This window comes from Piliocolobus tephrosceles, chromosome 1 (genome assembly GCF_002776525.5).
Source record: "Piliocolobus tephrosceles isolate RC106 chromosome 1, ASM277652v3, whole genome shotgun sequence".
Classification (NCBI taxonomy): Eukaryota; Metazoa; Chordata; class Mammalia; order Primates; family Cercopithecidae; genus Piliocolobus; species Piliocolobus tephrosceles.
Window position 1 is genome coordinate 208,662,018 of NC_045434.1, and position 14,017 is coordinate 208,676,034.

At 46.9% G+C, this 14,017-nt stretch overlaps 1 protein-coding gene across 1 annotated transcript in view; it reads right to left on the reverse strand.

Annotated features, from left to right (window-relative positions):
• Positions 1-10,971, reverse strand: part of PDPN (podoplanin) — a 35,938-nt gene extending 24,967 nt beyond the window's left edge. The window contains 3 exon segments of the mRNA XM_023195279.2: positions 10,681-10,859; positions 10,861-10,952; positions 10,954-10,971. Of these exon segments, the coding sequence (XP_023051047.2) occupies positions 10,681-10,859; positions 10,861-10,952; positions 10,954-10,971 (289 nt within the window).
• Positions 10,972-14,017: the final 3,046 nt, after the last annotated feature.

Below are 14,017 nucleotides of genomic sequence, written 5' to 3' on the forward strand. Positions count from 1 at the left end.
TCTAAACTAGCATAGAATTCGATAACATTTTGGCATTTACTACCTTCTCCCTACCAGCATCTACAAGTTCCTTGAGGGCAAGGCCCCACCCTGCTTAAGTTTATGGCCCAGCCACTAGCACAGTCTCTGCTGCCCGAATGAATGGATGAATGACATTCATCATTTTCAGAGTTCATGGCAGTGAAATCAACACACTCATCAAGCACAAACATGGCTCAGAACTGCTCAGTGTTCACATCAGAGGCTGCTGATTACAGCTTCAACCAAGATTACTCAACCTGGGGATATGTTTTTCTCTTGACCAAAGCAGAACATTCTCAGTCCAAGAGGAAATGAGTTCACAGTTTCGTAGACTGAAATCACAGCTCTGTAATAAACTTTTCTGGAACTCAGCTAAGGCTGGTGTCATGAACATTCCCCTTCTAGGGAGGGCCACGTAGTACCGATTGACAAAAACCTGCTTTAGAAGTGCTGTCCTGGAGCAGAGCTTCTCAATGGGGTGTGTTTGGGAAGCACTTGCCGGCTGCTCGGAAATTGAATGGAAATCTGAGCTGATTCACTCAGAGCTGTCAGCTGAGCAGGCCCTGATTTTGCAAGAGTGACACAAGAAGCCCCTTTGCATCTGACCTCACCATCCACCCCATGCAGCTCAGACAGCCCAGCTGTGAGCCCAGGAGGACGAGGCCTGCAGGAATGTGCAGAATGTGGCCGTATCCACTAGCATCCCTTGGCCTCGATCCCAAGCCTGGTTTAGGACCTTGAAGTGTGCTTTGGTAGATTTTTAGAAAGTAGTTGTTTTTGGCCAAGAGGATCTCTTCTGTTCTTCCCTTGCCATTTTTCTCCCTTTGTTCTAATGTAGGGGAAATTCAGGCAATAAACTTCATCTCCAGGGCTTAGCTCTGACACTCTTTTAGATGACTATCTTCCCAGGTATTCATCAGATACATCAATTTGGATGTCTTACTATTTACCTCAAACTCACCATATATCTAGAGCCAGGCATATAAATGCCTTTTCCTTACCAAGTTGGTTCTTAATCTCTCATCTCTCCTGATTTTGTATGCTTCTATTATCTGCTTTCTGTCATTCCTATGCGTCTATCCTGTTTCCTCCCTCTTCTTCCTGCCAAATGTTTACTACGTACCTACCATGTGCTCTTTTAAGCACTCTCTTCTCTAAGGGACAAGATATGTACACAAATAATTAAAATACAGAGAGGAGAACCACCAAAGCAATCTTGGTAAAGACAAAGTAGACTCATGCTTCCATTTCAAAACTCACTATAAAGCTGCAGTAATCAAGATGGTGCTACTGGTAGAAGCATAGACATATAGATCAATTTAATCCAGAATTAAACCTATACATTTGTGGGTAATTGATTTTTGACAGAGGTGCCAAGATTCTTCAGTGAAGAAAGAATCATCTTTTCGGCCAGGCACGGTGGCTCACGCCTGTAATCCCAGCACTTTGGGAGGCAGAGGCGGGCAGATCACCTGAGGTCAGGAGTTTGAGACTAGCCTGACCAACATGGAGAAACCCCAACTCTACTAAAAAACACAAAAATTAGCCAGGCGTGGTGGTACATGCCTGTAATCCCAGCTACTTGGAGGCTGAGGCAGGAGAATCGCTTGAACCCAGGAAGCGGAGGTTGCCGTGAGCCGAGACCGTGCCATTGCATTCCAGCCTAGGCAACAAGAGCGAAACTGTCTCAAAAAAAAAAAAAAAAAAAGAAATCATCTTTTCAACAAATGGTACCTTGACAACTCGATACCCACATGCAAAAGAATGGAGTTGGGCCTCTACTTCATGGCCCACACAAAAATGAACTCTAAATGAACCAAAGACCCAAATATCAGAGCTAAAACTATAAAAGTAAACCCCTGTAAAGCTTGGACTAGGCAATACCTTCCTAGATGATGCACCACCAACAGGACAAGCAAAAAAACAGACACATTTAACTTCACCAAAATTTTAAACGTTACTCAATGGTCGCTATCAAGAAACTGAAAAGACAACCCAGTCCATAGGATGGGAGAAAGGTCTGCAATTCATACATTTAAGGGTCTAATATCTAGAATATATAAAGGAGGCTTTCAATCAACAATATAAAAGCAACCCAACTTTAGTGAGCAAAGGATTTAAACAAACATATCTCCAAAGATATATAATTGGCTAAGAAGTGCATACAAAGATGCTCAGCATCACTAATCATTAGGAAAATGCAAACTGAAACTACAAGATGTCATTTCATATGCAGCAGAATGGCTACAACGTAAACACACACACACAGAAAGAAAACAGTGTTGGTGAGGATGTGGAGAAACCAGAACACCATGCATTGTTGGTGGAACAGTAAATAGCACAGCCACTTTGGAAAACAGAATGTCAGTTCCTCAAAAAGTTGAACAAATTTGGTGTGGTGGCATGAGCCTGTAGTCCCAGCTACTTGGGAGACGGAGGCAGGAGGATGGCTTCAACCCAGGAATCTGAGGCTGTAGTGAGCTATGATTGTGCCACTGCTATTCAGCCGGGGTGACAGAGCAAGACCTTATCTCTAAAAAATGTTTTTAAAAAGAACGAAATTCTGGTGCACGCTATATAACATGGATGAACCTTGTAAGCATCATGCTAAGTAAACGAAGCCAGGCACAAAAGGTCACATATTGCATGATTCCTGTGATAAGAAATATCTAGAATAAGCAAATCCATAGAGACAGAAAGTAGATCCATGGTGGTCAGGGTCTAGGGTGAGAAGGAAATGGGAATGACTGCTGATGGTTTGGCGCTTTTGGGAAAGAGGCGTGATGAAAATGTTCTAAAATTGGTCGGGGGCGGTGGCTCACGCCTGTAATCCCAGCACTTTGGGAGGCCGAGGCAGGCGGATCACGAGGTCAGGAGATAGAGACCACCGTGGCCAACACGATGAAACCCCGTGTCTACTATAAAGTACAGAAAAATTAGCTGGGCGTGGTGGCGGGCGCCTGTAGTCCCAGCTACTCTGGAGGCTGAGGCAGGAGAATGGCGTGAACCCGGGAGGCGGAGCTTGCAGTGAGCCAAGATTAGGTCACCGCACTCCAGCCTGGGCGACAGAGCAAGACTCTGTCTCAAAAAAAAAAAAGAAAGAAAAAGAAAAAGAAAATGTTCTAAAATTGATAGTGGTGATGGTTGCGTAACTCTGTGACTATACTGAAGACTACTGAATTGTTTGCTTTAAATGGATTAATTTTATGGTATATGAATTAATACCAATTTAAACTTGTGAATATAGTCGTGAGTGCTCTAAGAGGTGACTAGTAACAAGTCAGGAAATGCTGAACTGTAAGTCTTGCTGGCTCTTATTCCTAGAAATTTGGTCTCACTGGGAGCGGTGGCTCACGCCTGTAATCCCAGCACTTTGGGAGGCTGAGGTGGGCAGATCACGAGGTCAGGAGTTCGAGACCAGCCTGACCACTACGATGAAACCCCATCTCTACTAAAAACACAAAAATTAGCCAGGTGTGGTGGTGGATGCCTGTAATCCCAGCTACTCTGGAGGCTGAGGCAGGAGAATCGCTTGAATCTGGGAGGCAGAGGTTGCAGTGAGCCAAGATCATGCCATTGCATTCTAGCCTGGGCAACAGAGTGAGCCTCCATCTCAAAAAGAAATGGCAGGACAGGACAGGAAAGGAAAGGAAAAAAGAAAAAGATAAGAAAAGAAATATGGTCTTATCCCCACTTTCTGTTGTCACCACATTTTGCCTCTTTACCTCCTGACCCCCACCCCTACCATCGCACCTGCCCCTAGACTGGTCTCACAAACTAGATTCAGTTTCCTATGGCTCCTTCCTCACTAATTATCTTCTGACAACCAGCATTCATGAGCCACTCCCATTCTCTATTTCTGCCTACAGAAAAAGATCCGCCCTTCCACTCAGCATGGACTCATCTGTCTCCCCAATTTCCTGCCGTTGCCCAACTCAACTCTCCTAACCCCCAACCTTCACCACTCTTGCCAGCCCTCAATGCCCACGACTCTTCCCACAAAAAGCCTGGACTGATCTAATAATTTCCACGCATTTGCTCAAGCCATTTCTTCTGCCTAGACCAACTGTCCCTGTGACCTGGTCTAACCACCCCACCATTTTTCACAGCCAAAGTCAAATTGTATCTTCCTCACAAGGCTTTTTCCAGCTCCTCCCAACTCCAAGATTCTCTCTTATCTCTAAATCCCTAGCAACAGACAACAGCATGTGCCACGCAGGACACGACTTTATCTGTTGCCTTGTATGTTCTTTCTACATGTGTAGAAAACACACACCTGTCTTGCCTCTCTCTGCAAGCTGCAATCACAGCATATGCTTCCTCTCTAACTTAATGTGTGTGCTCTGTAAATGCTTAAGGGGAGAGGGACAGCATCCTTGATTCGGTACTCCCAGCATTGAGTATACTCATCATCAGCATTATGTATGCAACAAACAAAGTTAATATAAGCCGAAAAAAAAATCATGTTTGTAAAAATAACAAGTGGTGGTCGGGCGCGGTAGCTCATGCCTGTAATTCTAGCACTTTGGGAGGCTGAGGCAGGTAGATCACTTGAGGTCAGGAGTTCAAGGACAGCCTGGCCAACATGGTGAAACCCCGTCTCTACTAAACATACAAAAATTAGCCAGATGTGGTGGCACATGCCTGTAATCCCAGCTACCAGGGAGGCTGAGGCAAGAGAATTGCTGGAACCTGGGGGGCGGAGGTTGCAGTGAGCTGGGATCACAACTCCAGCCTGGGCGACAGAACAAGACTCCATCTCAATCACTCAATCAATCATTCAATCAATTCAAGTGGTTTGCTGCTATAAGGTAGTAAGTACTTGAAGGAATCAACCTCTCACTTTTCTGGGTGTCCTCAGTGGCATGGATTCAAGCTGTTCCAAGCATAGCTGATTGTGTAGCTAAGTGGTTAGGGGTGTGGGCTCTAGGACTGAGCAGCCTGGGTTTACATCTCACTGCTGCCATTTACAAGCTCCGTGTCTGTGTGTGGGCTACTGAACCTCACTGAGTCTCTTAATTCCTCTATAAAATACAAGAAGCTCCAGCCGAGTAGTCTGTTGTGAGGACTGAATGAAACAGGGCTTAGAAAGGGGTTCACACACACTAAGCGCTAACTGTTATTATATTGTTAGTGCTATTAACATCAGCCATTCAGAATCTAGATCCCTCAGCTTTACAGATTCACATTTAATCTTATGGGGAGATTTGACTCAGAACAAACTGTTTCCCACTAGCCAAGCTCACAAGAGGCCAGAAAACCAAATAGTTTATTTAGAACAGGAAATTGTTTTCAAACGCTTTGTATGCATATTTGTTGTCCAAGGCATGCCCTTCTCAGGAGTCAGATACCTCCGAGATGCTATTTTTTGTATTTACAACAAAAGCAAAGGATGGAGTTGTTAGGTGGAATAAATTTCCAGACTGTGACAAAACAAAGATCTCTGATTCATCATAGAACCACCTTGATTGAGATCAGAATACCCCCAGACACCACACATGACACCTTCCCTACTAACTATAAGCAGGGTAACGGTTTGCCTTGTTCCCCACTGCCTGACTTACACTGTAGCTATTCAATAAATATTTGCTGGCTGGGTGCGGTGGCTCACAACTGTAATCTTGGCACTCTTTGAGGCCAAGACAGGTTCAGGAGTTTGAGACCAGCCTGGGCAACATGGTGAAACTCCATCTCTACTAAAAATACAAAAACTCCATCTCTACTAAAAATACAAAAACAGTGTGGTGGTGCACACCTGTGGTCCCAGCTACTTAGGAGGCTGAGGAGAGAAGATCGCTTGAGCCTGGGAGGTCAATGCTGCAGTGAGCCGAGATAGTGCTACTGGACTCCAGCCTGGGTGACAGAGTGAGACCCTGTCTCAAAAATATATATACACACACATATATTTACATATATATGAATTTATATATAATTATATATTTATATATGAATTTATATATAATTATATGTATTTATATATGCAAATTTATATATAATTATATATTTGTATGTGAATTTATATATAATTATATATGTATTTACATAGGAATTTATATATAATTATATACATTTACGTATATGAATTTTTATATAATTGTATATTTATATATTATATATTTATAGGTGAATTTATATATAATTATAGATATAATAATAAATATTTGTTAAATCAGTTAATTCTTTGGGCAGGGAAGTTTATTAAACATCAGCAAATTCTCTTTCTTCTCCTCTTCTAGGCAAATGGATTCCCTTCTCTTTTGGGCAGGACAGTATTTGCTGTATCGCAGCTTTTTAAATACGAGTTGTGTTGTGTTCTCCTGGATGGAGACACCCTGATGAACTGTGGGAAGTGCCCTGTCCTCATCAGTATGTTAAAAATATTCTCGCATGCCCTGCTCCTGCTTCCCATTTACACTCTGCGTCTGCGTAACTGGCATTTGTACATGCTGCAAACGTTAACAATGGCGATTATTACCCCAGTGGCTCAGGGTTGGTCTCCCTCTACTGCCTGGGACGCTTTGTGGCCCGGCCCCTCTGGACAGGGGTCAAGAGCACATCTTTCTCCAGATGTGTGTGTGTGTTTGGTCGGGGAGGGGGGGACCTGGTTCATTAAATTTAGCATTGCCTCACAATGTCAGCGTCCAGCTCCTCAAAAAGCTACATGAACGAGTTAGCCATACCTGCGTACTTCCCCCTGGACTTAGCTTGATTCACCTCAAAGGACAAATCCATCTTTGAGCAATTCTCAAGGCAAAGACACTCAGCCAGATGAAAAGGAGGGTGAGCCCTCCTACCTCTTTCGGCTGACAGTCAGGGGCGCTTGCCATCAACTGGCTGGCTGCCAACAGGCCGGTGGACGGGCGCTGGGGTTAGACATGTGGGAAGGAAACAGTCACCTTGTTTTCCTGCCTTGGATGGAACTGGCAAAATTTCAGTTATTCCCTACCGGGGCTCTAGCTCACAGCCCCTGTATAAAATGCCTAATCACGGAGCTTTATCTCTTGCCCAGCAAATGAGAATCCTAAGACTCATCGCAATAACTGTCCACTTGGAAGTGTCCAGCACCCACCATCAGTTGATTCTCTTCAATAAAACGTGCACACCGGGTATTTCCCTGAGAGGTTTTGGGGCACCAACAGTGGCAAGGCTTCCTGGAAGGGCCCTACAGGATCCGATTCAGATTCGTCACATGAATTTCACCAGGGTAATACTGAGTGGTTGAGTTCTCGCTCCCTCCTCCTCCTCCCCCCCGTCGTATTTCCACAAGTTATAACCTGGCATGCCTGCTCTCCAAAGCCAGAAGTATGACAAATATTCAGATAAGCCGATGGAATTTAAAAGTGCATGTTCATTGCTTTGCTGGTGAGGACTGCATGGCACACTTTAGAATGTGAGGTGTGCCTCTCTCAAAAGTGCATGTAGTTCAAATTCTGCATCTAGTAACACACCAAGAACTCAGGAAACGCTTAATAACTATTTGCAGAATGAATTAATAAATCCTATTTTAATGTATTGTGACAATTTCATTCTTAAAAAGATATTATGGGGAGCATGTAATGGAAAAGAATTTTCGTATCTTTAGAAAATTTTGTTTTTATGTTTAAGAGGCTTAAAGTGAGGTTAACCTTTAATTTCAAGCTCAACCTCTTCATTTTTTGTGTATTTATTTATTTTTTTGAGACTAAGTCTTGCTCTGTTGCCAGGCTGGAGTGCAGTGGCATGATCTCGGCTCACTGCAACCTCCACCTCCCGGGTTCAAGCAATTCTTCTGCCTCAGCCTATAGCTGGGACTACAGGCGCACACCACCATGCCCAGCTAATTTTTGTATTTTTAGTAGAGATGGGGTTTCACTATATTGGCCAGGCTGGTCTCGAACTCCTTACCTCATGATCTGCCCACCTCGGCCTCCTAAAGTGCTAGGATTACAGGCGTGAGCCACTGTGCCCAGCCCTTCTTTTTTTCTCTCTCTCTTTTTTTTTTTCTAATGGCAGAGTAGTGTAGTAAAAAGAGCTTGAGGTTTAAAGTTAGACCTATTTTTCAAACCCAATTCTGGTATATTCCAAGATAAGAGCGTGTAATTTACAGGTGTTACAAGGATCCAAAGAGGTAGCTAGAAACATTCCTAGCACGTGGCAGGCGATGGGAATGGAAGGATGGTCTTGTCCTTTTCTCTTGGTCTGACCCTCCACTGTCACACCAAGGCTTGGGGTCCTTATAATTCTACAGTGTAGAGTCACTCACGTGCTGCTTATTTTACAGAAGCCAAAGAAAGTCAGGGGTTTAGTTCCTTCGGCCACGTCCAGATTCAGTCTTCTCATGCCTGGACACACTTCTTAAATTGTGCTTTTCTATATTCAATGCTATTTTGGATCTCATACACCAGTGCAATGCAGAGGCCTCCCTCACAAAGCCTCTAACAGACCTGATCTTTATTAAGTGCCTTCAGTGCAACAAAAACTCTTAACAACTCATGAGGATTTCAGGGCCTCCAAACTGGCAAGCGTTTCGGGGAAATCACAGGGAAATTTGTTGGCCGCATGATTAATCCTGGGTGGATTGGTCCCGGAAAAGCACATGTGGGTTAGCAGCGAGCAGCAGCTTGCGGAATCTCACAAAATAAACTGTCCAACGAAGAGGCCCCAAAAACGTGCCTTCCCGATGAAAGTTCAGCATGAGGGTGGGGCCTGACAAAGGAAGAAAACGCCAGATGTGTGGACAACAGACCTCCTTTGAATCCACTAACACCCAAAGAGATGACACATGGGACCAGATTATAAAACTGAACCAGATTATAACGCTGGAGGAGGGAAACCCAGTAGGGTGTAGGATTCTTATGAAAAGGATCATAAAATTCATCACCGTAATTACCCCCCAGCCCAGCTCCCCAACAAAAGCCAACCATAGCCTCGCTCAGTAATGTTATTCATCCATATTCAAGTCGCCTTGCTCATTATTCTCAGACAAAAACCCTGCTGGGACTCTGCTCCTCTGGCAGCCAGGCAACTGAGCACCCACCATCACTCAGCCAGCCCCCCATACCACTTCTTTCTTTAGTAGTGGGGTTTCCAGCACCAACGATGGTTTTTCAGTTTTAATGCCATCTTTGAGGAGTACCTTTGACATTCAGGAGCTGGCTGAAGAGAATCACAGCTAAAGCTTCCCTGGGCAAAAACAAAGGATGTTACCCAGCGGCTTTTTCTTTAGCAGGGCTGAGATGCTGAAGTGAGGGCACTCCCTCACTTTGCCCTGGTGAGCACAAAACGGTGTCATTTGCACATTGTCTCGCCAGAAAGGAAATGTAACTGAAAATACAGAACTGTATATATTCCAGTGGAAAGAGAAGTTCCAAAGATAGGACTGCCACGAATAACCCATGGCCCCTATAAAAAGAGTTGCTCTGTACCTTTGAAGCAGACAGCCCAGCACAGAGCAGTACACTCTATCATTTCCCTGAGATTGGGTATTTTTGTCTGTGTGGACAACTGTGGGAGCCCAGGTTAGGAGCACCCCTCCTGCAAACCACTCCCTCTCCAAGAAGTATTCCCCTGGGCCTAGGCCTACGTTGATCCTCAATTTTTGGAAAATGTTTACTTTTCACAGCACAGCTCAGCAACCTCCAGCCCCAAAGATCACAAATTAGCTTACAATTCCTTCAACCAACATTTAGTGAGCAACTACTATGTGCCAGGCATTGTTTTGGCAGTGGGGAATCAAGGCTGGATGTAAGCTGGGTCCTTCAGAACATGTGTTCTACTGAGGAAACATAAAAATAAAAACCCAAGAAAAGAAATAAAATGTTGACAGATGTCAACGGAGACCACCAACACATCAACCCAGCAGGAAGAGGTAAGGCTCCAGGAGAGGACAACGGAGAATAGAAGCTGTGGACGCCCCCACCCCAACGTGGGATCCAATACATTTAAAGCCTAAGGAGTTAGCAACAGGCATTCAGCCACTGTTGTTGTTGCCCAAGATGAACACGTGGCTCAAACCCACTTAAACCTCAATGTTCATAACGTGTAACAATCTTCATGCACTCATACCGCTCGGAAGCCTCCACTTGGATCCTTTCCACATACACCATCCTCTCTAAAGAGGACAAAGGAGGCCTCTTCCAGTCCAGTGATGGGGTGCTGAGGGCGTCCAACAGGCAGGGCACCAGACTAGGTAGTCTCAAGGGGGACCAGGGCCACCGCAGAAGGGGGTAACCCTCCTCTTGGCCCAGCCCTCCTGAACGTCCCTCCCGATTCTATGGGGCCAGCTTCTCCCGAGGCGTGCGTATTCCTCCAACACACCGCCCTATGGTAAGGAAACCCCAGTCACTGCTGCAAGCAAGCGGGGCTGCCTACTGTGAACCTTCCACCCCATCTCTCTGGCGCTGCCGACTCGGAGGGAGGCCCCCTCTGCTGCCCACCTCGCAGCCTGTGGATTCTGGGGCTCCTCCCTGCACACCCGCGCAGCTGCGTCTTTGGGACCTGGCACCGGCTAAGCCGCTGCCTCTCCTCCTCCGGCGCTGAGCCGCCTGGCACGCACACACCCTCAGCTCCCCCGCGCTCCCCTGGACAACCTCGAATAATACCAGGCCCGGGCATTCCAGCAAGTCTCTGCTCGCTCGTCCCCATCAGCGACCGCAGGAAGCCACTTGCGCTGGGTCTTACCTCCTTCTGCCAGGACCCAGAGCGATGCGCTTCCCAAAAGGAAGAGCAGAGCTGACACCTTCCACATCGTTCCCGTTGAGTTGCTCTCCTGGGGGCCGAACAGCAAGTTTCTGCACTGGGGGAAGATTAAAAAACGCCGCGGCCACAGGCCCAGCCTGGAGGAGCGCGACGGTGGGGGCCGGCGGGGTAGAAGCAGGAGCCACGGCGCGGGAGGGTGCCCGAGCTTCCCAGACCCCAGGCAGCCGGACAGCAAACTTTGCAGCTGAGAACTTTTCCGAGCGGAGTCAGCATTTATCTCTCCCGAGGAGGCGGGGGAGCGGGGTCGGCCGCAAGGTGGTCTCCGTCCGGGCGCGCTAGGCCCGCCCTCGGGCTCTGTTTGGCCGGCGCCAAAACGATGATCTCAGGCCAGGTTTAAAGTTACAGGGCCGCAGCTGCGGGGGCCGCCAGGACTGTGGGCCCTGGCAAAATAGGCTTTTATTCTGTTCAGCAACAGGAGGGAAAGGGACCACATGCAACAAACGGGGTTTTAAAAATTATATATAAATTTTTAAAAACCTATATTTATTATTCTTTTTTTTTCTTTTAAGAGTAAGGCACAAGTCTGTTTTTCTTGTTATGGGCAGAAGTGAGAAGTAAACTGTTCCTTGAGTGGCCAGTAGTTTTAGAACTAAGCATGGGGTTGTGCCTGTAAATATTGAATTTGATGGCTTAAAAAAAAAAAAAAGTTGGCCGTCATCTGGGTGGGCCGGAGGCGGCCCGCGCTGGTCAATTGCGCCCTTGTCCCGGGGACGGGAGCGGGCGGGCTCCGGGGGGCTGCCCCAGAGCTGGCTGGTGGGGGAGTTTGGCAGAGCGGGTGGCTTTGGCAGTTTTGAAACAGAGGCTGAATTCCATCCGCCTCTCCCGACCCGGAGATCCAGCGCTGCAATGCTGTGGCCCACCGGCGTGCGCAGTTGGATTAGGCCGGGCCCAGCGGTGACCCATCTGGTCGCCAAACCTGTGTCCCCTTCCAGGCCGCGCTCACCCTCTTTATTCCTGAGTTTGCGCCCATAATCCTCACTTTACTGGTTTAAGCAATCTTGCCTTGATTTCAGGTACCAGATATCAGCAACCAGAGAACTTATGTCTTTTGCCTTAATTCCTTCTGAATTGTTGGAATTAAAAAAATAAGAAGAAGAAGAACAGGAGTTTGGGGAGTGGTCTCTGCTCCACTCCCAGATGCCACAAATTCCTTTCAACAAAAGAAGGTAACGCTGTCTCGAAGCGCCACACTGGGTGAAAATTGTTTTCAGACGCTTATCTTTGACTCCTACCCATTATAAATTTACTTTCTAAGAATCGCAGGAGAGATTGTTTTAAATACCCAGTTTCCTGGGTTCCACTCCAAACTCATTAATCAGACCTTTCGGGAATTCCTATTTTAAACCAGTGTCGCAGGAGAACTTGTCCCCAGGAACATCTGGTAAACCTACCCTTCATCATAGCTTCTCAGCCGGATCTACCTGGGGCGCTGGTTACGCAGGTGCAATTCTGTTGTGGGGTAGGGAGAGATTCTGCGTTTCTAAAGATCTCCCTGGTAACGTCTTGTCCTGGGGCTACAAACAGGAGCTGAGCACCTGAACCAAGAAGATGAGGGGTGGGGGCAACACCCCTAGAGCCAAGGGGTTGGAAATGGAAAGAGAAAACTAGTGATACAGATATCTTTCTTGAACTGAATTCCGCATCTTGGAGATGCATTTTATGACTCTAGTGTCAATAATGTCTGTTGACAGGAGGAACTGTGCATTGTCTGTTGAGCCTGTTAGATGGAGAATAGATGCAAATCTATTTTGCGTATGTGTAACTCCAAGGTCACACTCAAAAAGAAAGATGGCCTGCTTTATTTAAAAGATTGAAACACGGCCAGGCGCGGTGGCTCAAGCCTGTAATCCCAGCACTTTGGGAGGCCGAGACGGGCGGATCACGAGGTCGGAGATCGAGACCATCCTGGCTAACACGGTGAAACCCCGTCTCTACTAAAAAAATACAAAAAAACTAGCCGGGCGAGGTGGCGGGCGCCTGTAGTCCCAGCTACTCGGGAGGCTGAGACAGGAGAATGGCGTGAACCCAGGAGGCGGAGCTTGCAGTGAGCCGAGATCCGGCCACTGCACTCCAGCCTGGGCAACAGAACCAGACTCCAGTCTCAAAAAAAAAAAAAAAAAAAAAAAAAAGATTGAAACACAATGAAACCTAGGTGGGGGAGATTGGGTTACATGCAACTAATTTAGAGGGATGCTGAGGCTAGGTCACGATTCAAGGGCACCTGCCTTCTATCCCGCACCCCTGGATGTGTCTAGAATCTAGAAGGTTGGTCACATGACCTTTTGATCAGGGTGGAGGAGTGGGCACTAATAAGGAATTGCATTCAGCTGGGGGTCCTGGGGTGGGGAGAGGGACCAGGATGAAGGAGTTTGTGGATCGGTCTGGGTGCTGTTGGTCTGAAAATCTAGGGAGAGAGGCTGGGTCTTGGGAGGGGGAACCTGAAGACCAGAGGTGAGAAAGAACTTGCCCTCCTGGATACCAGATAGAGCCAGCAGGTCACGAGAGAAGGAATATGGGCAGTGAGACTTGGGTAGCTAAAGGAGCTGAAGTGAAACACAGGGGATCGGGAAGCATGAGACCCCGCCCAGCTGAGGGGAAAGGGAAAGGATAGTTTGTGCCTCCATTCTTGGCAAACAGCTTGAGCTCGGAAAGCGGTAGCTGTGAACCATGATGCATTACTGGTGAGATAACAGCAACTGCTACAAACTGGCCTTTACCTTCCTGCCAGGAAACATGCACTACCTCCGTTCAGCCCAAAACAAACCTTGGCTTTGGAACGTGATACCCATTTCCTACACAAGTGAGGTTGAGAGTGGATTCACCTGGAGGGCTTGTTTGCCTGGAAGGCAAGACTGCTGGGCTGCACTGCCAAAGTGCTGATTCAATAGGTAAGGGGTGGGGTCCAAGAATTTGCATTTCCAACAAGTTCCCAGGTGATGCTGAAGCTACTGGTCCTGGGTCCACGCTTTGAGGACTGTGGGTTCAGAGGCCACTATGCAAATTGTCTGGGATCCTACAAGGTGGGAGCTGTGCGGTCCTGCCTTTCTATTGCAGAGCAGGAGTTGAGCCTGTTACTAGTACTGTGCCTGTGCCTTACAGGACTGGATGGGAAACGTCTGTAAATTGCTTTTAGGAAGCAAGAGGACCCCCAAAAGGGGGGGATCCACAGTGGAATGAGGAGCTGAACCAGACCTGCCATTTTGGGACCTTCCACCCTGGTGGATGCTGGAGATGACACGTCAGGGTCTCCTCAAGCTAT